The following is a 24,765-nucleotide window of genomic DNA, read 5'->3' as shown; positions in this document are numbered from 1 at the left end:
AAACATGCAGACCCCTTGGGTAGGCCGGTAACTTGGTACCTATTCAACCCAATGTTTTTAAAATACTGGTTCAGTGTCTTATTTAAAGAAAATCTGAGCTTTTGTGAGTAGAGAATGAGGCATTTTGGTGGCCACATTCTGCATTTCCTATATTGCGTCAAGCAGTTCGGTTCTACTTGCCAGTGTATATGCTCTGTTCTGGGCTTACTATCCTCAGAATAATATAATGATAGTATTACTACAACAACTAGCTATGACGGTAATAATAGTTGTAGTAAGTAGCTGTTTTTTTGTGTGTGTGTGTGCCAGAACTGTTTTAATCACTTTACATTTAAACCTTAAAATAATCCTATGAAGCAGTCCTATTCCTAATACTATTTTTCAAATGACAAAACAAAAAGAGGATTAGAAACTTGCTTAAGACTATACAACTACTAGGTGGTAGAATTGAGGTTTGGACTTGAGCAGCCTGGCTGCAGAGTACTGCCTTTTATCAACTATCCTCCAACTCCAAGCAAGTTACCAAAGTTGTTTCCAACTATATGCTACAGTCTCCATGAGTGGACTCCTGATAAACTCAGTTTTCCTCCTCACATCATTTTCCGCTTAGGTTTCAGCGTGCTTGTAGACTGGTGCCCTGCAGTACCACCCAGTGGGTCCTCCTCTTTGGTTCCAGGAAAAAAAAAACCTTTTAAGGAATTTGTGATTCGTTATGCTTTTAGAAATGCCAGTGTTGCAAAACCTCTTATTTTTCATCTGATCTGTCTAAACAGATGCTGATAAAAAATACAATTGAGACCAGAGGTAACAGTTGAGAGGCCAGGTGATATCATCATTAAAATAAACCAGCTTTTATTTGCTGTATTAAAAACTAAAATGATTATTTAAGAACATTCCTTAAATTAGAGGAGATTGGTAAATAACTATCCCAAATTGTTTGGTAAGTAAAAACCATACATGTATTCAACAAGTAGGTATTAACAAACTACTGTGAGCCAGGCACTCTTCTAGGCACTAGAGATAGGTCAGTGGACAAAACAGACAAAAACCTCTGTCTTTAAGAAGTTGACGTTCTAGCAGGTTTAGGAGAATCGGACCACAAACAGTAACATAATAAACTGCATAGTGTTAAAAGAAGGTAAGTGTTATGGAGAAAATATCGAGCAGGATCAAGGAAATCCAGGTTGGGGAGCCTTAAATTTAAATAAGCTGTCAATCCAGAAGGGCTTCCCTGAGAAGGTAAAGTCTGTGCAAAACTTGAAAAGACGAGGGAGTGAGCCGTGTCAGGAGGCTCTCGGGAAAGAGCTTCCCAGGCAGTGGCAACAGCCAGGGCAGAGTCCTGAGATGTGTCTTAGGAGAGGAGTCACGTATGGGTGAAAGAGCTGATCCAAATAAGAATAAACAAAAATGGCTTTAAGTGAAACTGTCTTGCTGTCTTATTAAGACACAAGCAAATGCAAAGAATATTACGGAAAGATTCAGATGTTGTATTAAAGGAGTAGAGTTTAGCTAGGCTAATCCTGAATCTGGATGTCCCTGAGTAGTGCAAATGGATAAACTGCTTGGCTGCGAACTGAACGATTGGAGATTCAGGTCTAGCTAAGAGGCTTCTCAGAAGAAAGGCCTGGCGACCTACTTTTGAAAAGGCAGCCGTTGAAAACTCCGTGGACCACAGTTCTTGATGCACGTGGAGACACCGTGAGTTGGAATTGACTTAGTGGCAACTAGTAGGGTGGTAATCCCTGATCAATCTGTCAGTGAAACATCTGAGGGAATGAGGACCCATTTATAAAGTACATGGAAAAATAGGAACCCCACCCCCCAAATAAAAATCAAAGCTCTTACCTTCAGAACATTAGGGTGGTTGGCAAAAATAGTAACTTGTTTACCACCAGAAAGGGTGAGGAAAACTAGAAGTCTATTAATAACTCTTTATTTCTGGTTCCTTATAATATTGCTATTAATTACTTATGCAAAAATAAAATACATAGCTTAACTAATCTATCTTTTCAGCTACTGACTATTAGAGACTAAGAGTGAGCTAGGAGGGAAAAATAGTAGCATCACTTAAATGCCTAAAAGTAGAAGCTGAGAGTGTTTTAAAAATTAGTTAGCATCACTTCATTAGTTCTTCCATAATTTGCTTCAATGACTACTAACAGACTGAGTGCAACTTAGCAGATCAGGAAGAGAAAAAGGAGTTTGAAGAGCCAGTGGGCTTTGCTGAAATTAATATGCTTTTGGAGTATTTTAGAAGTATTGTGAAATTAAAAAAAAAACTGAATGGGCCATAATTGCTATTGCCAGACCATTTCTACTGTGTATTTAAAGAATGTATAGAAGAAGGAGGATTGATAACTGTGTTGTTTAGGAAATACATATTGGCTATCAGATAATATTTAAATATCTGAATTTAGTGACAGGAACCAAGAGAAGCAAAGTGAGAACTGATAAAGTGAGAAAGATAAACATAAGGAAGAAAAGCGAGGGAAAGATATACAAAGACACAGGCACATTAGCAAGGAGAAATATGCAAATACAACATACACATGGCATAATACAGTTTATTCCTGGTATTTGAGAACAGTTACGTATTAGAGTCCACTAATAAAATACATCAATTCAATAAAAGGGGAAAAAGCTTTGGTTCTCTTCGTAGATGCCAAAATGGTATATGATAAACTTAACATTTACTCCAAATTAAGAATAGGAGGAGCCTTTTTTAACATACAGTCAACAGGCAACATAATACATGATGGTAATCAACAGAAGAACCAAAACAAAATATTCAGTCTCAACACTGTTGCTTAACATTCTTCTATAATTTCTAGCCAATGTAAATAAGACAAGAAACAGATGCTAAGTATAAAAACTGAAAAAGAGGAAAAATAATTATAATTATCACTATTTTTAGGTGAAATGACTGGCATAGATAGGAAACTGGAGAGTTAACTGAAATTTTAATTAAACTAATAGTTTATTAAATTGGCTGGTTTCAAACTAAATAATAGTGGCTTTTCTATATAACAACGGTAACTAGAGATTATAAAAGAAAAATTCCATTTAATGTAGTCACGAACACTTGAGAATAAAAGTAAATATGAGAGACAAATAAATGAATAACCAAATGGAAGTGATAATGGAGGACTTACCTGCCAGATTTGAAAACATTATAATGCTACAATAATTAAAATAGTGTTGGATCCGTGTAATGGAGTACCTATAACAAAAAAACAGACCTGAGAGAATTCAAGAGGAGACTTTTGTATATATAGACATTCTCTTTTAGTAGGAAAAGTGAAGATCCTTGATAAATGTTGTTTGGAAAATTAATTTGACAACTTGGAAAAACTTGCTTGACTTTTATTTCGCACTGTACCCACAAAATAAATTTCAGATATAATAAAGACATCAATGTTTAAAAAAAAAAAAAAACAAAATCATAAAGAAGCTAGAAGAAGTATAAAGGAATGTGTACCTGTTCTTAGGATAGAGAAAAGGAGTTCATGAAATTAAAAAAATTGAGTGAAAATATAAAAGATAAAAACAATATATTTTGCTGGGTTAAAACATTTAAACTTCTAAATGTTAACTATATACATACATGTGTATGTGTATATATACATACAAATACAAATTAAATGGCAAGCACCAAACTGTAAAAATTATTTGCAATATATGTGGCAAGTGGCAAATAGCCTTAATATATAAAGAGCTATTACAAATCACTAAGAAAAAGATATAGTTGTAATTGAAAAATGAGTAAAGAATATGAGCAAACAGCAAAATGGGAATTTTGAACGGCCAGTAAACATACAATTTTTAATTCAAAACAAATGAAATGCTAATTAATCAAAAGTAAGATTAATTAAAACAATACCCAGAATAGGCAAGGGCCTGGAGAAAGAAATAGTCTTAGACACTGGCGGAAATGTAAACTATATGATAATTTGACAATATATGTGAAAAGCTTTAGTGGGATAAATTTGCCTTGCTTTATAATTAGGAAAATATACTTTTTAAAACGAGACTGACTGATACAGAAAGACAGACATACATTCAGAGAGAGGTGTTAATGGGCAGTTTTGATTGTTTTTATGTTCAGGAAGTCATTCCCTCCATCCCAAGAATGGCTGTATATTCATCTCCTTTGTGCCAAATTCGTTTAAATTCATCTTGTTTTCCTAGCTATATGAATACAGAAGTATGGTACTTCTAGATATCTGCCCTCTGGCAGGTAATTATGTCTGTGATTCAAATCTTTTTGGAGTAAAGTGCATTGGATATAAGTACATTGAATAAGTAAAAGTACATTGAATATAAGAGTAATTCCTAACCTCACAAATAAAAAAATATATTATTCATCTAGTTATTCAGTCCCTTTCCTCAAGCCATGTCCACAATCCCACATACATAACATACTGGGACTAAGTGGCTAAAGGATTCTAACAACAACAAAAAAACCAAACGACTTGCTGTCAAGTCAGTTCTGACTCATGATGACCCCATGTAGAGTTAGAGAAGTGACATTCATGTGTTTTAGCACCTAACAACAATCATTTCCAATTCTCTTCTCCACTCCTTCACACTTAGTTTTACTACTTCTTTTTTGCCTCCTAACACTCTCCCAAATTCAAATTTGTTTAACAGATCAAAATATTTTGGACTTTTCCCATGGGCTAATATACTATAACTGCCTCAACAAGAGACTCAGAACCCTCAAGTTGTTGTAACTTTACTGATAATCTAGTTGAGATCTTAGAATTAACGAAGGTCTCTTGATTACGGGATTCCACAAATTATAACAATTAATGGGATGAGTAAAACCTTCCAGATTCCTGAACAAAAATGGAAGGTGGTAGTTTTAAGCAAAAATAGCAGAGTGCATCTGTTTTGGAGCTTTGGAGTACAGGATGTTTCTAGTTTGGAAAGGTCCCTGCATAGCTAATTGGGTGGGAATAAGCAAAGCACATAGCACCCAAATATTGTTTTGTCGCTCGGTGGCCTCAGGAGTCTTGGACTTCCGTTTTCTTTTTCCTTTCAGAGGAGTTTCGTTGCTTGCATGATTGCCATCCTGCAGCAAATGGATGACAGCCACTACGGCCACTACATCAGCACTTTCAAAACCAGACAAGACATCATTGTAAGTTTTCTTCACTGGGTCGTTACAACCTTCTTATAGTCAGCAAAAGCACATCCCCAACAAAATGAGTCCAAGGAGCTCTTCCCACCAACCTCCCCTGCTATGTGGCTGTCCGTCCACAGTGACTAAAAAAAGAATTTGAAGAAGAATACAGTATTCAGTAAAAGGTCATCAGGCAACCCTGTAAGCCTTTTGGACTTAGAGTCCTTTTTTTAGAAACATTTGGGAGATCTTTTTTTTTTTTTTCTTTGAGCAGAGGATAATGTCTCATTTAAGGGACAATAGTTACTCGTGCCATGCAAGAATTTTAGGAAGCGGAGGATTTCAAAGTCTTCCAAGATGTGGTTAATACCATTATTTTCAGTATTCCCTGGAAAAGAAAACAAGATATAACTTCTTCCCCTTACAATGTAAGTTATCTTCAGTTGAAAATATTTCTTTGTCTTTTGTTTTAGATAGAAAATTATTTTCTTGGTTGGTATTAAATATATAGTGAAAGGCAACGTAAAAGGCTAAGAGCCTTACCTTCAGGGATGTAGTTGTGTCTGGTAAAACATCATGGAGGTGGCATTGGATCTAGCAGAGAAGGGAATAGACATAGCAAACGAGCACTATGAAGCACTAGTCTTTGCCCTGAATAACTTCCTATCATCTGTGGATATTCTGATCATCTTTATGCTTTAAGTTTTCTACTTTCTGACTATATTCTACTGAGAGTATTTGGTAAGTACACCCAAGGATAGCCAGCTCCTGCCAGTCATCCCTCCTTTCCATGAGGCCCACGTGATGGACACACTAGAAATTGGAAAGGAGGTGTTCTTTATTATTATTACCTGGTCCAATGCTGAACCCTTATAATGTGTTGGACCATGTGGCTTAAAAGCTGGAAATCTAAGGAGGACCTCTAACTTCACATCTACATATTGGGATCTTGACTTGCTCTGGCAGGCTGCACGGTACAGGAACCCATAGCAGTAGCCAGCACTTGTCAGCGTGCTTGCAGAGACAGGATGTGAGCAAGTTAGGATGAGAGGAGAAGATGAGCAGACATGGAGGCCAAAGTTAGCAGTGCTTTCTCCTCTACAGGCAGATGGTGTAGCGTATAAGAGCACAGGCTTTAGAAGCACCCACATCTTGGGTTTGAATTCTAACTATTCCACTTCCTTGTATGAAATATCGGGCAAGTTATTTAACCTCACTAAACCTGGCTTTCCTTAAATACAAGATACCTACCTGGAGGGTTAATGTGAGCATTGATTGAATCGGTGTTTGGAAAATGCCTAGCTTTGTGCTTGACACATAGCTAATGCCTGTGAAAACTAGCTACTTATAATAACAATTTTACTTTTGTTAGTTTAGTATAAAATAAAATTAAGATAAAAATATTTGTGATTTTGTCTAAAATTTCATTTAGAAAGCAGGTAGAACAAGAGAAGTACTAAATTCAAACTCTTGATAGTTTGGCTTCATTTTTAAGTAAGTAAGAAAGATTACATAAACCTCCTGTGTGCTAGAACTGTGGTGGAATCTTCCACATATATTATGTAACGAGAAGGGTTCTTATCCCCATGAGGAAGCTGAGGACTGAAGAAATTAAGCGACTTGCCTAAGGTTATAGTCATCAGTGACAGAGCTGCAGGGCACATCATTTGACTCCACTAGACCATCCTGTCCACTCTGTCATGCTGCCTGCTGAGTACATCACTCCAAAGACCTGGATGGAGATGAACCTTGGAAGTGGTGCATAAAGTGAGGTCTGAGATTATCTGTGAATTGCCTTTGTTTTGCTATCACTGTTTGCAGTTAACTTAGATTACCAAGAGTTGACTATAGAGTTAGTGTCAGAAGCAGATAAGTGGAATCTAAATTTAATCCTTGATTCACAAACCATGAATTATTGGTGTTGATTTTAATTTAAAAAAGTAGAATGGAAGCACAGAACAAAATTGATAGAATTACTTACAATGTATTAAAAATTTTTTTGAACTCTTGAAAGAAGTCTGTGATTTCAGAATTGAAGCTAGGTAAGTTTGACTCCATTGAACCAGAAGGGAGATTCAAATGTGGTACAGACTTCCTGGCCAGAATCATTCCATTCCTAGGTTGTTCAGCATTTAAAGTGCAGGAAGCTAACCCTCATTTCCAGTGTCTCAGAGGAATGCCATTAGAAATAGAGCCCAAGCCTCCTGTACCCCAAGGGCCATGTTCTTACTGCCCACCATACAATTCCTAAGGTTTGAACTGCTTAGTTTAGTGCCAGAGAAATTAGACTGGATTTTTATTTCAAGAATCCCAGGGGAAACTGTCTAAATTTAGCTAACTATAAATTTAAAAGTTTTCAGAATTTTTTTAGCTTTGGTATTTAATCTAATTATTCTATTTATGAATTACTTTTTGCCCACAACCCTATTTTGGCTAGAATAGCTGATTTTCCTACACAGGGTTCTGTGTGTTAATGTTACTAGTTATTACAGTCATCACAATGCATCGTTAAAATCTCTTTTTAGGGACTGTTTAGGTTCCTTAGAGCTGTGGGTGATAAAGTTCTAGAGCAGGAAGAATTGTGACTCTTACTTGTAGCACATTATTATTTTCTAACAATGGTAAAGGAGAGTTGAACTCATTATTAAAAGTATGCATTTTTTCAGTTTGTTGGTAAATTATTTTTAAGAGTAGTAGATACATTCAGACATCTGGCAGCAAAGGGCAGAAAAGGGCTCTAAACTTGGGGTCAAAGCACCCGACTTCTCACCCTAGCAATGAGGATAGGCTGGTTATTAATTTTTCTCAGCCTCAGTTTTACCATTGATAAAATGCAGGGGATTTTTTTTGTCCTTGTCTTTGTCATAGAATCATGTGATATAGTGAAAGTCAAATCAGACGACGATTGTAAGAATGTTTTGGTATCCCTAAAATCTTTATCATAAAATAGCTATTTTTGTGAGATTAAGAAAGTCTTGTCCTGATGGGGAGACCCTGGTGGCGTAGTGATTAAGTGCTACAGCCGCTAACCAAGAGGTTGGCAGTTCAGATCCTCCAAGTGCTCCTTGGAAATTCTTAGAACTTATTAGAAATGCAAATTCTCAGCAGGGATTTGAACTGGAAGGGACCAGTTCGAAGCCCTGGTCCTGATGTAGTGGTTCTTCTTATCCAGCTGCTGGAGGAAAGGTTTATAAATGTAGCCCATTTCTTCTCCAACCATTCCTCCTTTGTTCTCTGTAGGACTTCCTCATGGAAACCTTTATCATGTTTAAGGATCTAATTGGAAAGAATGTCTATGCCATAGATTGGATGGTCATGAATATGACTCAGAGCAGGTAAGATAGCCAGTGGCCAACCCTGATGGCATCAGGCTGATGTATTTGAATACACTACTTGGATCAGGCAACTAGCTGTGTGACCTGTTTGAAGTGATACCTCTTTGCCTCAAGTCTATCACCTGTAAAGTAAGCATCTTCCCATTGCAATGATCCTAGTTTGTGATCATGATGATCTTGATTTCCCCGGGCTACTCAGTTGTGTCAGCTTGGACTCTCTACGCATTCTCTTAAGTCTTTTCTCCTCATTGCTTTCCTCTTGATCGCCTTCGACATCAGCTGTACACTGAATCTTTCATTGGCTCCACATGGCCTCCTTCACCTGGCATTCAAGGCCGCTGCAGCCTGGCCCCACCAGCTTTTTTAGCCTCACCTTCCTCTGTTTCCCTGCAGCCCGTACTCTAACCAAACTGGACTCTTCCGAGTTCCTGAGCGTATTCTCTGCTGTCTCTCATGTTACTTCTTCCACTTACAGTGCCCTCTCCATAATCTCTGGCTGGCAGCATTCTAACCATCCTTGAAGGCCCTTCTCAAGTGCCATTTCTGGAGGAAGCCTTTCTAACTTGGATGTCACCTTTTCTTCCATTGATCCCCCATAAATCTTTGAAACCTTCTCATAGAATTTTCTATGAGAAATTTTCTGTGTTGAGTCATGGTTAAACTTACAGGTAGCTCCCCTTGCAGTTACTGGCCCACAACAAATACTTGTTGAATGGAAGTGAAATGAACTGAAAATATATGATAATAAAAGGGTTTTAGAATTTTTTTTTAAAAGCTAAATAAAGTAAATCATTATTATAATTATTATTTTTAACTCTACCTGGTCCTACCTGGTTAGAAAAACTCCTCCCAGCTATATATAGATAAGAGAAAAATTGCATCAGAAGCCCTAGTTTTTAAAAGGGAAGCATCATAACATAGTGCCAAGAACTGTAGTCTGAGTTTCAGAAGGCCTGATGTGTATGTAGTCTTAGCTCTACCTCTATCTAGCTCAGTTGTGATTCAGCCTTGAGTGACTCTTAGACAGTTCTAGAAGCTCAACTTCAGCCTCCTCATGTGTAGACTGTACACTGTTGTTGTTCTCTAATGTCTCTGTAGGCTGTACACTGTTGTTGTCTAATGTCTCTGTAGACTGTACACTGTCGTTCTCCAGTGTCTCTGTAGACTATATACTGTTGTTCTCTAATGTCTCTGTAGACTATACACTGTTGTCGTTCTCTAAGATCTTTACAAATTTAAAGGACTTAGGCTTCGAAATCCAAATTTTGTTTTGTTTTTAACCTAGAAGAGAGAATGTTTCAAAGAGCACAGAGTTGCCTTCTTTATCCAGTGTTTTCCTCCTCCAGGGTTTTTCTTCGTGCAATAAATCAGTTTGCTGAAGTTCTCACAAGATTCTTCATGGATCAGGCAAGCTTTGAACTTCAGGTAAGCATGTGATTCTCCTGCACAGCAAGAGAGCTGTTGCCATTTGGAAAACACCTAGGATTTCATAATTTTCAAATGAAAAGCTTCTTGCTTTTTCTCCTTCCTGAAGCACACATCCCTGCATTTCTAGATGCTCCACAGTACATTTTATTGATGATGTGCTTTTGCTATGTTAAGTGCCTGTGTTTGTATGTCATGTGTCTTTGTTTCTATCTGTGTTAAGTTTTAAAGTTTAGAGTCTTAAATAGAAGAAGCTGTGTGTGTGAGTGTGTATGCACACTTGCCAAAAGGGAATCAGACTGTTCAGTTCTTTGGTAACTTATTAACCTACTTTACTGTTTACTTTTCAGTGGACCTTTCAGTGATATTAAATATTTTCACAGTATTTTTAATGGTTGAATACAGTCCATTGTATAGTTTGTCCATGATTCGTTTAACCAAACTCTTCTTAGGAACATTTAGATGGCTTCCATTTTCTGTTATGTTAAATGGCACTGTGATGGCCTTCTTTGTTTTAAATATTTAAAATTACCTGCAATTATTTCATTAGGATAAAGTCCTAAAAGTATTTACTAGTTCAAATGTTTGGCAAAATTTTAGGGCTTTTGGTATATATTGTCAAACTACTACCCACTGTAAAGAAAGATCGTTCCAGTGTACATTCCTGGCAGCAGTTTTTCTTTCTCCCAGGAGCAAAGACAAGTATAGTAAGATATAGTATCTCTTATTAAAACTTAATAATAGACTTACAGGACTGAATAATTGAAACATGAGAAAGAAAAATAAGTCTTGTGGGTTTTATTTTGTTTTTCATTAATTCCTGGCTAGTGGCTTTTTACCATTTGGCAGTGTTTTAGTGTGACCCTTACTTATTGTCCATTTATTTTCACCCACACGATTAATTTTGAACAGCTCTGGAATAATTACTTCCACTTGGCAGTAGCATTTCTCACCCATGAGTCCCTTCAGCTTGAAACCTTCTCTCAAGCCAAGCGCAACAAAATCGTAAAAAAGTAAGTGTCCTGGTAAACTTCTTTAAAATTTGGAAATGTGATTCTTCTGTTTATATTCAAAGCAATATTATTGGCATCATAGAAATTACTTTTCAGTGACTACCAATGTTGTCAGTGAGCTAGCTCTTCTAAATAATCATTTAGTAGACTTCGGATTTCCCCAAGTTCTCCTCACTTTTCTCAACACCCCCATTCATTTTCCCATCAGTCATCCTGTTCTTGTTATAGAATCTATACCTGGAGAAAGGAGCCCTGGTAACCCAGTGGTTAAGTGCTCAGCTGCTAACCAAAACATGGGCAGCTTGAATCTAACCAAAAGTTGGGCAGCTCATCAGGAGAAAGATGTGGCAGTCTTTCCATAAAGATTCCTATGGTTATAGGATGGGTTGAAGCTCCACATTAGAAACCCAGTTTTACTCTGTCCTGTAGGTTTAGGGTCACTATGAATCGGAGTCAGCTCCATGGCAACGGGATACCTGGACAGACACTTGGTTTAGCTAGCACTCCATCTGCTGGCAGCTTATCCAAATTGCAGGCAGAGTGGCCTCTTCCTCACTCATGCTTCTCAGAGCAGACTCCTTTGGCACAGGTGTACTACCTCTCAGTCACTTCACCAGAGAAGCCAAGACTTAAAAATAACTCAAATAAATGTCCTCCAGATTCTTCACTTGGAATTCAAAATGGAGTTACCTGCACAATTCATGAGAAATTTAGGGAAGCTTTTCATTGCTATCATCTCAGGTCTGTTTTGGAGTTAATTGAGAACCTAGAAACACAAAGGCTGTCTAGTTAGAAATAACTTGAGAAATTATGCTTTAAAGGCTGTGAAATTTTAGTTCAGTTTCTCTTGTTGGGATATCTGGGATTCTAGGGAAATTAGCATCCCTTTGCCTTTGGTTCATCTCTAAAAAAAACTGAGATTGGTGGCTAAGAGATTTAGTTATTGTGCTTTGAAAGATAAAAATAAAACCTGTTTTGTAGAGTTCTCTGAAGAGAGGGTGGATATTGAGGAATATTTCTTTTTAAGATAGATGCCTGGATCTTATTCTTTAGAATATCTTAAGTGGCAATATAGCTTCTTTAAAGGGTGGATTTGATTTTTCTTAAACAACCATTAAGTGAAGTCAGGTAATGCCAAGCCCAATAAATCAAATGACTGATTAGAATTGTAATTCTGGTTTTGGTCAAAGGAAAGTGTGACTATGAATACAGTCCATGTAAAAATATGTATGCATAGAAGCAAAGTCAAAACATGGAGAAGTATAAAAATAGTTAATACTATGAAAATGTGAATACATTTTTTTACAGAATGCCTCTTATTTTTAGTAGTAGAATCACCAATTGGATTAATAAATAATGGGAATAGCTATCCTTTATGGAGAGTGTATTACACATATCTAATATTAATGATAAAATTAGGTTAAGTATTTTTGGTAACATGGAATGGTAAAAGAAATTTTTAGATGTGGCTTTTAAAAGGTGACTTCTAAAATCATTTCTAAAGAAAGAATTAGAAAAAACTGTTTCGGACAATGGTAGCATGAACAGAATAAGGTGGAGCAGTGGCTATAGGAGGGGTTGAAGGTCCACATTAGAGTCTGCTGGGAACATTTGCAACATCTACGGACACCCCTCATTTTCATTTTTCTAATCCCACAGTTCCTGATGTGGTACCTATTGTGGGGCAGCCTCAGACATACATAGGCTTTAAGAGATTCCAGGTGATTCTGACTCACTTTCACCTGAACCACTGGTCTAAACAGTGTGTTTCACTGTCTCTTTTTCATTATTGCTCCTTCCCCTAGAAACTGTTCTAGACTTTTTTCTAATCATACCCACCATGAAGTCTTAATATCACAGATACACTGTATGTCTGTTTATGTCCTGTATGTATATCTGTGCTAAATACACAAAAAGAGTAACTTTTTTTCACCCTCACGAGCCAATTTTTGCCCCTTTGGGGGCAGTATTGCCCCCATTGAAAATGCGTGGTGTAGAACTTTCCAGTGTGGCTACTTGAGGAACACACATGTATAGATATATATCAAAAACCAAAAAGAAATCCAAACCCGATTCTGACTCATAGCGACCCTGTAGAGCAAAGAAGAACTGCCCCAGGGGTTTCCAAGGCTATAGTTTTTATGAAGGCAGACGGCTACATCTTTGTTCCACAAAGTGGCTGGTGGGTTCAAATTGCCAAAATTTTTTTTCTAATTGCACTTTAGATGAGGATTTACAGAGCAAATTCGTTTTTCATTAAACAATTAATACACATAGTGTTTTGTGACATTGGTTGCCAACCCCATGACATGTCAACACTCTCCTCTTCTCCACCATGGGTTCCCCATTTCCACTCATCCAGCTCTCCTGTCCCTTGCCTTCTTGTCCTTGCCCTTGGACTGGCGTGCCCATTTAGTCTGGTATACATGGTGGAGCTGTGTGTGTTATTGTTTATCTCATGGGCCTGTCTAATCTTTGGCTGAAGGGCAAACTTCAGGAATGACTTCAGTACTGAGTTAAAAGGGAATCCGGGGGTCATGCTCTTGGGGATTCTGTAGTCCCTGTCAGACCAGTAAGTCTGGTCTTTTTTATGAGTTTGAACTTTCTTTTACATTTTTTCTCCAGCTCTGTCCAGGAAAAATTGCATACCTTTCTGTTAGCAGCCACACACTTTAACCACTTCACCACCAGGGCTCCTTTAGATATGTATTACCCTAATATCAGTATAGATCCACGGTGGCGCAGTGATTAAGAACTATGGCTGCTGACCAAAAGGCTGGCAGTTCAAATCCACCAGCCACTCCTTCGAAACCCTATGGGGCAGTTCTTTTCTGTCCTGTAGGATTGCTATGAGTCAGACTGGACTTGATGCTAGTGAGTTTGGTTTTTTGGTTAATATAAGTATATCAAATCAGCATGTTTGTTATAAATCAGTCATATTACTATATGAATCATACCTCATTCAGCTTCCTTCTCGTTAGTTTTTACTTAACAGTAATCAGAAGTGTTTCTCACTCTTCTCCCTTCAATAAGTTTGTGTTAATCTCATTTTCTCTGTTATTTTTTTGGAATTTGCATTTAACAGTTCCCTCCCACACCCGCCCCCGGCTATTAAAAACCTATTGCCGTCAAGTTGATTCCATAGGACAGAGTAGAACTTTTCCATAGGGTTTCCAAGGCTGTAAATCTTTACGGAAGCAGACTGCCACATCTTTCTCCTGCAGAGCAGCTAGTGGGTTCAACCCACTGACCTTTTAGTTAGCAACCGACCTTTCAGTTAGCAACCGAGCACTTTAACCACTATGCCACCAGGACTTCCTGCTGTTAAAGCCCCAGCTCTTCTGTTGTGACTTAATTCTCTTTCAGGACTTGTTTAGGTAATTATTCATCTCTTACAGTAACCCTGGCTCAAAATCTGGAGTCGTCTACAAGCTTAAATGTGACCTAGAGGAACACGGGCTTTTTCTTAGTCTCCTCATTATTTTATTCTGTGTTCTTGTTTGCACTGCAAATCTTTCTCTTGGTTTTATGATCTTCTTCCTAGATATGGGGACATGAGAAAGGAAATCGGTTTTAGAATCCGGGACATGTGGTATAACCTCGGTGAGTGTATAACCTTGAACAGGCCTAACCTCAACTCTTGTGTAACAAACACCCCACAACAAATAACTTTTTATTTCAATTCAAATAGCCCCAGGATTTATTTTTCTACATGCCTGGGTGTGAAATATAGTACTTCTAAAATTAATTTGTATGTTTCACACCCTCATCTCAACAGGGACATGTACAATGAACTGTTTCTTACTATGGTACCCACGTGTTATCAGAATACACTAGTCGCTGGTGTCTGAATTGAGCTGGTGTATACACATGAACTTTTTCTTTTCTTATGGGCCCCGTGGGAGGAAGATGGTAACAATTTACCTAAAGTGAAATTATTTTTTAAATATCATTTACTTTCATTTCAGGTCCCCACAAAATCAAATTCATCCCATCCATGGTGGGTCCCATTCTGGAGGTCACTCTGACCCCTGAAGTAGAGCTCCGGAAAGCCACAATCCCCATTTTCTTTGATATGATGCAGTGTGAGTTCAATTTCAGTGGAAATGGCGATTTCCATATGGTAAGGAACGGTAGACCCTGTAATCTGATTAGTGCATGTAGAATTCACTCTTATTTATAGTCTTCCTCATGTGGAAGCAGTAGCTTGAATAATACAAGTCAAGTAATAATACAAATCAAAAGGTAATCCAAGAACTCATTTTACATTTTATTTGGTAACACAATTAGAAATATACTCAGATTTTCCAACCCAGGGCCTGGAAGAGATTTGTTTATTTTTCTGCATTTCTTTCCTAAAGCAACACTTTCTGGATAATTAAAGGCTGATTTCATGCATTTTAATCCTATCTGCTACAGTGTAGCTGAGAGAATCATGCAGAGGACTGAGGAAAAATCCTACCTGTTGCAGCACAGCTGAGGGAAGGATGCAAGGAGTTAAGGTCTAATCTGTTATTCTCTAGCTTTGAGAGCCAGTTTGCCTGCTTTGCCTTCTCCATACCTCCGTTTACCCATTTGCAAAGTGCAATACTATTATTGAAAGGAAGATTTTGTGGATTGAAGCTTGGCAAAAGCAATCCCATTGCCAAGACTTAGACAAGAAACAAAAATAAGATGGAAAATTAGAATCATTAAGGTATTTTTATATGCATAGATGCAACAGGAAGAATATGGAAATAATGTTTTGGACAGTTTTTCTTTGGCGAATGTAAAGCAAAGGACAAAGTAACATAAAACTCCTTAAAAAAAATTCTGTGGGTGCTTGATACACTGTTGATGAATGATGTGAAGTGTGGTCTTCCTCTCTATTGATTAGAAACAGCTCACAGTTAAGGAGTTTGGGGCAAATCTGGAAATAACAGGTCTGCTTCAAAGAATCCACATTCTCCTGTGAAATTCTAACTCTGCTTTCAGTTTGAGAATGAATTGATTACGAAGCTGGACCAAGAGGTAGAAGGGGGCAGAGGAGATGAACAATACAAAGTTCTTCTGGAAAAACTGTGAGTATTTTAGAAACAAAAATCTCAAGTTGATTGCATGATTTAGTTACGAAGAAACATAGGGCTTCTGTTGCATTTACCAAGTAGTCAGAGTCATTGGTGTCCTTACCACAAATGGTCCTTGGTGGGCTTACTAGAGTTGCCACCATCCATTGCTGACATTTGTTTATCTGATGTGAGTCAAGTGTCCGTGTTTTCTGAGCAAGCCTGGCCCTAGAGAACAGAGCAGATGGAGGAGAGGGGGGAAGGCGTAGAGCAGAGGCATTTTGCCTAGTGTTTGGATTTCTGAACTACAACAAAAGTGCTAACATCTAATTATGGCTTTGAAGCAGCACTTTAAAGGAGAAGGAAAAGACATTTCAAGGTCCATTTTACATTTAAAGAAGACCTTCTGCCCTGAAAAAAATCCCTAAGAACCAACCAGTTGTATCTCCAGCCAGCTTAGTCTTCTCACTGCCCTACCCTCAAATTCTACATTTCATTCCTTCCTCTGTGCTCACGTTATCTCCACCCTCCACCTCCACAGACACTTACTGAACACCATTTTGCTCTCTTAATTCTCCTTTGCACATGTGGAATAATAGTGTAAACCAAGTGGTTAAAAACACTTTGGATGTTGGAGTTAGAGAGATTGAGCTTCCAATCCGCTTTTCTCCATGTGCTAGGATTTTGACTTGGGCAAGTGCTTTAACCGCTCCAACATTTCCTTTTTATTTGGTCTACAATAATAGTATCTGTACTTTGGTATTGCTGTAAGAATTAAATGAGATGATGCATCAATATAGTGCCTGTTACGGAGTTTATCCTCAGTAGATGTTGGCTGCTCTACTGTGTACGGTTGATATTATTATTTTTCTTCACAAGGTCAGGGTCGTGACTACTCTAGACTGTTGATTTCTTGTGTTCTCTGAACTTTTATGGTATCGTCCAGCAGTCACCTACTGGAGACTTGTCTAGACTCATTGTTCACCTGTTCCATGTGGGCCAGACTGCTTGAGGACGGGCACTCCCAGCATTTTTTTTTTCATTGTAGATTCCCTAAAGAACCGCCATGCCGAACGCTCAGAAATTGAATCAAATCGATGAATAGTTCATATTTTAAAGAACCAGAAAGCTCTCTTAATTTGTTTTTAATGATGAGAAGTTCTTTTGTTGCTCTTCTTATCCTCTTCCATTAGGTTTGCCTATTTGAGCTCCAAAGTTGAGAAAATGTGTAGCTTTCACAATTATGATTTCATATAGGAATTAAATGGAGAAATTATACATACATAGAAAGACATTTTTTAAATCTTACAACTCTTTTTTTTTTTTTCGTGCTTGAAGATTCTATTTTGTTTTCTTCCTTCTTCCTGGATCACTATCTCCAGAAAAATTTGAACAGACAAATCTCCAATGCCCAAGAAAAAAAAAAAAAAAGTTTTTTTTTTGAGCCTGGGCTAATTCTTTGGATTAATAATCCTAGAGTCTGACCCAATTCTTTGAATTCATTTCTTTCTTTTATTTTTCCACCCTTTCTCCAAGTTTTCTTCTAATTGTTTTAATCTAAGAAGCTGCAGAGCTTTGCCCTGTATGAGTCCAAAGGGAGAGATTTAGAGCAGAAGTTTAGCTTCAGTCCGTTTATTTACAACTGTGCATTTTTATCTGAAAATAACGCTTTCATCTGAAGTGCAGACCCACGTGTGCTGACGTATACTGTAGCTTCTTCTCGTCTGGGCATCAATGCTAGGCTTTAGGGAGAAGAAAGACATGAAAAATATGGTCTCTTACAACTTGACTGGAATGGTCAGATAACATGCACAAACTTTTCGAGCAAAGATTCTCATTTCTGTGATACTGACTGAAAACAGAAACATAAGTTCAAAGAAGGGCATTATAGGCTGGGATTATGGGTGATGTTGGGACTTGAGCTAAACCTTAAAGGAACGTAGAACATGAGTAAACAGAGAGGTATAGCATAAGTACAGGAGCAGGGGTAGGACATGAAGAGGGTGTGTGTCAGTTTAATGACATCCTGTGGCATCTAGTTTGGTTCCACATGCTGCTGGGACCTTAGTCAGTACTCCTCAGTGGTACTAGAATGACAGCATGGAACACAGGACTCTGTCTCTATTTCTACCCTTCCAGGCTCCTAGAACACTGCCGGAAACATAAATACCTCTCCAGCTCTGGAGAAGTCTTTGCTCTCCTGGTTAGCAGCCTCTTGGAGAATCTGCTGGACTACAGAACCATCATCATGCATGACGAGAGCAAGGAAAACCGCATGAGCTGTACTGTCAATTTGCTGGTATGTGCCAAGCCCCTGGGTTGGCAACGGGGTACCGCCAGGCTGCCCCTGAGACCCATAGCTCAGCTCTAGGCAGATCTGCAGACACGAAGGTACCCTTTATGGTCACCTTTATGGATTCTGTGTCCTGCCGAACCTCATTGGAACAGCTGTCTCTAATGTGGATTCACATTCCTTTAGGTTAAATTGGGAAACAGGGATTGGAAGTGCAGCCTGAGCTCTTGACTCAGCTGTCTTTCTGAAGGCCACCCTCAACTTGGTTCCTCAATTTTGTTTGTATGCTGCGTTTTGTTGCTTAAATTATTAGACACAAACTAATCTGGGCCAAAATTACTATACCGTGAATAGAAGGTAGAGTCCCTGGGTAAATGGTTAATATTTTTGGTTGCTAACCAGAAGGTTGGAGGTTTGAGCCCACCCAATGGCACCTCAGAAGAAAAGTCTGGTGATCTGCTTCCAAGAAACCAGCCACTGAAATCCGTGGAGCACAGTTCTGATCTGACACGTGGGGCGGCCAAGACTCAGAACTGATTCCATGGCAGCTGTGTTGTTTTGGGTTTTTTTGTTTGTTTGTTTTTGTTTTTGGAGTAGAAGGTTGGTGGGTGAACTCCTCACTGTGGTAGAACCCTCTGATCTTGCCTTCCCTACACATGTGTTAAACGGGACCATAGTCCTCAGAGGATTAGGTGACCATGCACTCCTCTGCTTTATATGAGCCAAGAAGCTACCACATCCCTTACTCCACACTCAGAAAACGATGTGTCTGGAAATTTGGGCATGAACTGGCTGTCTGTTGCCTTAAGTGAGTCCCCTTACAGCTCTCAGAAGCATGTCCTGGAAAAATTGTTTAACTTATCTTCTTTATTACCCATTTCTTTCTTTTCTTGTGGGTATAAAAAGAAATAATAAATAAATTCTTTGGAAACGTAGCACAAAAAAAAACAAAAGTAGTAGTGGCCATTTTTATCACAGTCCATCAGTAATCCTTGATTTATTTTGTGACTTTGTTTTGTAGAATTTTTACAAAGAAAAGAAGAGAGAGGACATATACATAAGGTAAGCAAAAGGAAATTTCTGCTCTTTCTATTTATGCTATGGCTTTATTATTTCTCGGTAAACACTCAGTCCCAACGCCATGCTTGCTGCTTTGAGAGACACCAAACAGTATGTGATATGCTCCTTTCCCCAAAAAAGGGTAAACTCTTTAGAAGGGAATATGAGGATGCTCCCAAGTACCATCATGTTGGGGTTCAAGGGAAGAATAGAAGACTTCTGGACAAGGAAATTAGGAAAGGCTGAACAAGAGAGAGGCATTAAAATTAGCCTTCAAAAAAAAAAATTTTTTTTTTTTCTTTTTTCTCAATTGAGATTCTTAGCCTGGAGTCCACAAGTCACCTGAATATGAAGCAAACGTACATAAACTCTATTCATTTTCTTGAGCAGAGATTCCATAGCTTTCATTAGCTTCCCAAAGGGGTCCACGAACTCAAAAAATAATAATAAATTTAAACCCTTCCTTAAAGGAAGTGTAGTAAGTACTATTAGATGGAGTCTGAAAGACCCAGAGGCAGGAAGCAACACACCATACTAAAGATAGGAAGTGATGATGCAGTCCGAGGCCTGGCTGTACAGTGAGTTGAATGCCAGATGAAACTCCCAGCACTGAAACACCTCCTTTGTATGCTTCTCGCTAGATACTTGTACAAGCTTCGGGATTTACATCGAGACTGTGAGAACTACACGGAAGCTGCTTACACACTTCTATTACATGCTGAGCTTCTGCAGGTAAGTGAATCGGAGGCATTGATTTCAACAGCATGGAGATCAGTGTGCCATATGTCAACTGTTCATTCCTTTGGGACTAACTCCTATACACTTCATAATTTTTGCCAGGGAAGATCTTTATTCAAGGGAGATCCTTTTATCCAAAAATATTTTTGTACGTTCTATGTAGACACGGCTGGTTTTCAGATGAAGGTTGGAAAAATGTCAGTTATCATGTAGTTAAAAATCCTTTGGAAGCAGAGCACAAGTTATGTGCCTCCAGTATATACACTCTAATTGAGAAATAAAACCGACAGAGGTTAATGTAAGAAAATTTATAAATGCAGAGAAATTAGTTGTAAGTGAATATAGTGCCATAGAAGTACTTCCCTGTTTATACCCACTTCCTAAGTAAATTATCTTGTTCTTTGGCTATAAATACTTCTGTAGGGTATGAATCCCAAATAATTATTTCTAGCCCTGACCAATCTTTAACTTTAGATTCAATATAAACTGCTTTTTTGACATCAATCCTTGGATATCTGTTAGACAACTCAAACTTAACATGTCAATAACAGAAACCTCTATTTCCACACTTCTCCCTCTCCCCAAACCCGTTCCTACCTCCCCATTCTTTCTGTTTCACTACATGACACCACCATCTACCCAGTGCTCAGGCAAATACCTTGGAGTTATCCTTGATTCCTCTCTTTCATTTATCCCCTTACATTCTCCGTGAGCAAAAATTGCGGACCCTGTTTCCAAAACTTGTTCTTAATCTATCCATAAATTTTTGTCTTCATTGCTGCAATCCTGGCCCAAGCTGCTGTGATCTCTCACCTTAGTCACTGCAATAGCTACCTATTAGCTCTCCCTGCATCTATTCTTGTCCCTGGCAATCAATTTATAATTACTATATAATTTGGAAACCCTGGTGGCGTAGTGGTTAAGAGCTATAGCTACTAACCAAAAGGTCAGCAGTTCAAATCCACCAGGTGCTCCTTGGAAACCCTATGGGGCAGTTCTGCCCTGTCCTCTAGAGTCACTATGAATTGGAATTGACTAGACTGCAGTGGGTTTGGGTTTTTATAAATATAATTTATACTTTAACTTTTACTTTATAATAATGTAATACAGTCATGCATCGCTTAATGTCCATGATACATTCTGTGAAATAGGACGTTATGTGATTTGGATGTTGTGCAAACACCATATTATACACTTAGCAAAGGATATAGGATACTGTGGTGTACTGTACCATTATAAGCCTGGCAGCATAATCACCTTGTATACAAGAGACGGGAGATACATGTGTTGTGTGCAGAAAGCTGTTGTGTTTTCTATGTCTGGTTATGTCCTCTGATCAGGATTTCTGAACTCGTTTATAACCTTACGGGACCATGCATGTGTATGCGATCGGATGTTGCCCCAACAGATGTTACACGGCATGGCTCTACACATAAATTGTCCTAAATCTTGTAAATCAGAACAAGAGCCTTCTTCTTTAACACTTTCCAAAAGCACTCGTGGTGCACTCACAATTCATATTCAAGGTTGGGACACTAAAAAGCTTGCTGTATCTGGGGGAGGGAGGGAGAGGGATAGGACTTGTCGACTGTGCATTTCACTGTTGGATGATCTGAAGGAGACCCCAGTGCCAGTAACTGGAGGCCTTTTCACCTGAGCTGCTCAGAGAGTTAAACTCCGCTATCCCGGTGTAAGGTATGAGGTGTGGTGTAAGGTATGAGGTGTGGGTCTAACTTTTCCCTGGATAGCTGCTCAGTATCCTCAGATGTCATCTTTATCAGGTACTAAATTCCTGTATTTAAGGGGATTCCATTTCCACATTTTATATGCTGTTGCATGGGTCTCTATTTAGGTACCAGTACCACACTGTTTGAATTATTAATTTTTTATAGTATGCTTTATTATTTGGTACTTATTCCTCATTACTCTTGTTTTTCAGGTATTCCCACCTGTTCTTTTCTTTTTTGGTCATTTTTTCTTCTGAACTTTTGAATCATGAAATTTTAAAATTGATTTCATAAAAATTTTCATGTTATAAAATAGAGTTTTCTTATCCAAAAGCATGTTATGGCTTTCCATTTGTTCAGGCCTACTTTTATATCCTTGAAGGTGTTTTAAAGTTTTCTGCATATGAGTCTTGCATATTCCTTATTATATTAACTCCTAAATATTTTGAATTTTTGGATTTATTTTTGTTGGGGTCTTATTTTTCCTTTCATCTGCGTATGATTTTTTTTCTCTATATATAAAAACTATTCGTTTCTAAATATATTGTTTTTTTTTTTAATCCCTCTAACTAACTTACCTCTCTTACTGTTTGTAGTAGATTTTCATTTAACTCCCTTGGATAACAAGAAATATAATCATATTAGTTGCAAATGGTGAGAGTTTTACCTCCTGCTTTTCATTTTTGTATTTCTAATTTCTTTTGTCTGATTGTGTTAATGATATCTTTAATACAATAGTCATTTGGTTGATTTTCATGGAAATGCCTCTAATGTTTCTCCATTAGGCTTGACGCTTGTTTTGGAGTGGGTAGTGTGTGTGTGATTTTTGTGTTTAATAAATAAAATATGAACGAGTGAAAGATATATATAAATGTTTCCTGATCTCTTTTTGCCAAATGTTCATTATATTAATGTATCTCTTTTTGCTTTTGTTTTTTTTTTTAGTGGTCTGACAAGCCCTGCGTACCCCATTTGCTTCAGAGGGACAGTTACTATGTTTATACCCAGCAAGAGCTTAAAGAGAAGCTATATCAAGAAATCATAGCATATTTTGACAAAGGGAAAGTGAGTATTGGGTTGTTTGTTTTTGTACTGGGGAGAGAGGGAAATGACTCAGTTTTTATAACTCCCTTGTGTATGTTTGAATGTTGAACTTTTGATGAGAGAGAAAATGAATAGATAAATTAAGGTATGAAAGGTAATAAAGATCAGTTATCTTGGGGACGCTTTGCCTGAAGAATAGAATAGGGAGCTCAGAGCCCCACTTTCAAGCACCATAATTTTACCTTTTAAATCTTGCTGGAGGCCAGGAGCTGGTGTCTTAATCTTCCGTGCATCCTCAAGAGCTTGCGGTTAGCACCTGGTACCTACCCTGTACCCAAGCCACTACCTGACTGGCACCATGGACTGTAGATAACAAGCAACCTAAACGCCAGTGTTACCTTCCCAGAAGGTAAAATAAACCCATCAACTAGGCCAGGATCCTGTGGGGTCTCTGGTCAGCTGGAGAAAGCATTTCCAGCAAAAAGGCTAGACTGTCTCTTCTGTAACTTAGCATCTGGTGAGCAGAGGAGGGAACTCAGGAGGGCTGCTTCACTTAACTGCAGCGATGCTGCTGTCTGGCTTCCTCCACCTCACCCAGCTGATTGAGAATGGTTTTGGTATGGTATATCTTAGAGCCTTTATTAAAGTTTAGTGATCAAGGCCCTAAAATTTCAAAAGGGGAAATATTGTCAAATAATGATTTCCAAAAGATTGTCAATTTAAAAAGGTTTTATAATTGCATGTGGACTGCACATACATTCGTTCAACAACCAGTAACAATGGAACATAGCACCTTATTAACAAGAATGAAACAGGAAATTACCAGATGCTGCGTTTTTAATAATACCCACGTAACAGATATTTTGGAGTCCCTGAGTGGTACGAACAGTTAACGTGCTTGACTGCTAACCAGAAGATTCAGTCCATTCAGAGGTGCCTCAGAAGAAAGGCCTGGTCAGCTACTTCTGAAAAATTAGCCATTGAAAACCCTGTGGAGTGCAGTTCTACTCTGATACAAATGGGGTCACCATGAGTCGGAATCGACTTAGCGGCAACTGGTTTAAGAGACATTTTATGAAATACCAAAACGACTAGAGGGCTCAATCTGAGATACTAGCCTCAGGCACCAACTATGTGTATTAGGTTGTAACTTGCATGGTCATAAATGCTATCAGGCATTTCCTAAAATTCTTTCACTAAGAGAGCTTAGTGAACCTAAGAGAGTTTAGGTAGAAATAGAAAACAATACCCTAAATGGAAAACATAACAATAGGGTTAACCTCTCTTCCATCTCCCCAAAAAACCCACGTACACACACACCCTCCAGAACCAGAGTCCAACACCAGCTTCGTTTCCTTGCAATTAAGATGTTCTTGTTCTCTGTGGACCTAGGCTTTGGAACTGCTTTTCTTCCACATTCAATTGTCTTCAGTGCTTTAACTTTAAGCTCAATATTGCTTTGTTTTGGGACACATAGTGTTCTCTGTATTCTTGAAGACAGAATCACAGGAAGATGTTCTCCGGTAAAGCAGCCAGATGTGGTAGCTTTATGTTGTCAGAAAAAAGGTTTAGTTGATTCATGGATATAACGAGCCAGGAACATCCACAGAAGCTCGACCCACCTGACTTATTACTCATTCCCAGCGATTCTCTCAGATGGATTTTGCAGCCAGATCAATGGCTGCTTTGTTCTCCACTTTCAACCCTACTTTTCTTTTTCTGAAGATGTGGGAGAAGGCTATCAAACTGAGCAAAGAGTTGGCTGAGAATTACGAGAGCAAAGTGTTTGACTACGAGGGCCTTGGCAATCTCCTGGTGAGTCTGGGCAATATAGAGGGAGGGAGAGGGAATGTTAAGGTTCTAAAAAGGTTGCTAAAATTAGTGCTTATGAAAATATTCTTCTAAGTTTAAACAAGTTAGTACCAACTATATTCCTTACAATGGAAAAGTAAACCTTGCTT

At 38.2% G+C, this 24,765-nt stretch overlaps 1 protein-coding gene across 10 annotated transcripts in view; it reads left to right on the top strand.

The window, feature by feature from the left end:
• Positions 1-24,765, top strand: part of DOCK5 (dedicator of cytokinesis 5) — a 233,671-nt gene that overhangs the window by 163,017 nt on the left and 45,889 nt on the right. For all 10 annotated transcript variants that reach the window (XM_064272667.1, XM_010592365.3, XM_023550999.2 and 7 more), the window contains 12 exons: positions 5,045-5,143; positions 8,366-8,460; positions 9,807-9,885; positions 10,798-10,898; positions 14,443-14,501; positions 14,867-15,021; positions 15,873-15,958; positions 18,083-18,242; positions 19,258-19,298; positions 19,937-20,027; positions 22,706-22,825; positions 24,530-24,619. In XM_064272667.1, coding sequence (XP_064128737.1) covers positions 5,045-5,143; positions 8,366-8,460; positions 9,807-9,885; positions 10,798-10,898; positions 14,443-14,501; positions 14,867-15,021; positions 15,873-15,958; positions 18,083-18,242; positions 19,258-19,298; positions 19,937-20,027; positions 22,706-22,825; positions 24,530-24,619 — 1,176 coding nt within the window. The remainder of the gene's footprint in view (positions 1-5,044; positions 5,144-8,365; positions 8,461-9,806; positions 9,886-10,797; positions 10,899-14,442; positions 14,502-14,866; positions 15,022-15,872; positions 15,959-18,082; positions 18,243-19,257; positions 19,299-19,936; positions 20,028-22,705; positions 22,826-24,529; positions 24,620-24,765) is intronic.

This window comes from Loxodonta africana, chromosome 19 (genome assembly GCF_030014295.1).
Source record: "Loxodonta africana isolate mLoxAfr1 chromosome 19, mLoxAfr1.hap2, whole genome shotgun sequence".
Taxonomy (NCBI): domain Eukaryota; kingdom Metazoa; phylum Chordata; class Mammalia; order Proboscidea; family Elephantidae; genus Loxodonta; species Loxodonta africana.
Note: the sequence above shows the minus strand (reverse complement) of the source record. Positions and strands in the feature narration are given on the sequence as shown.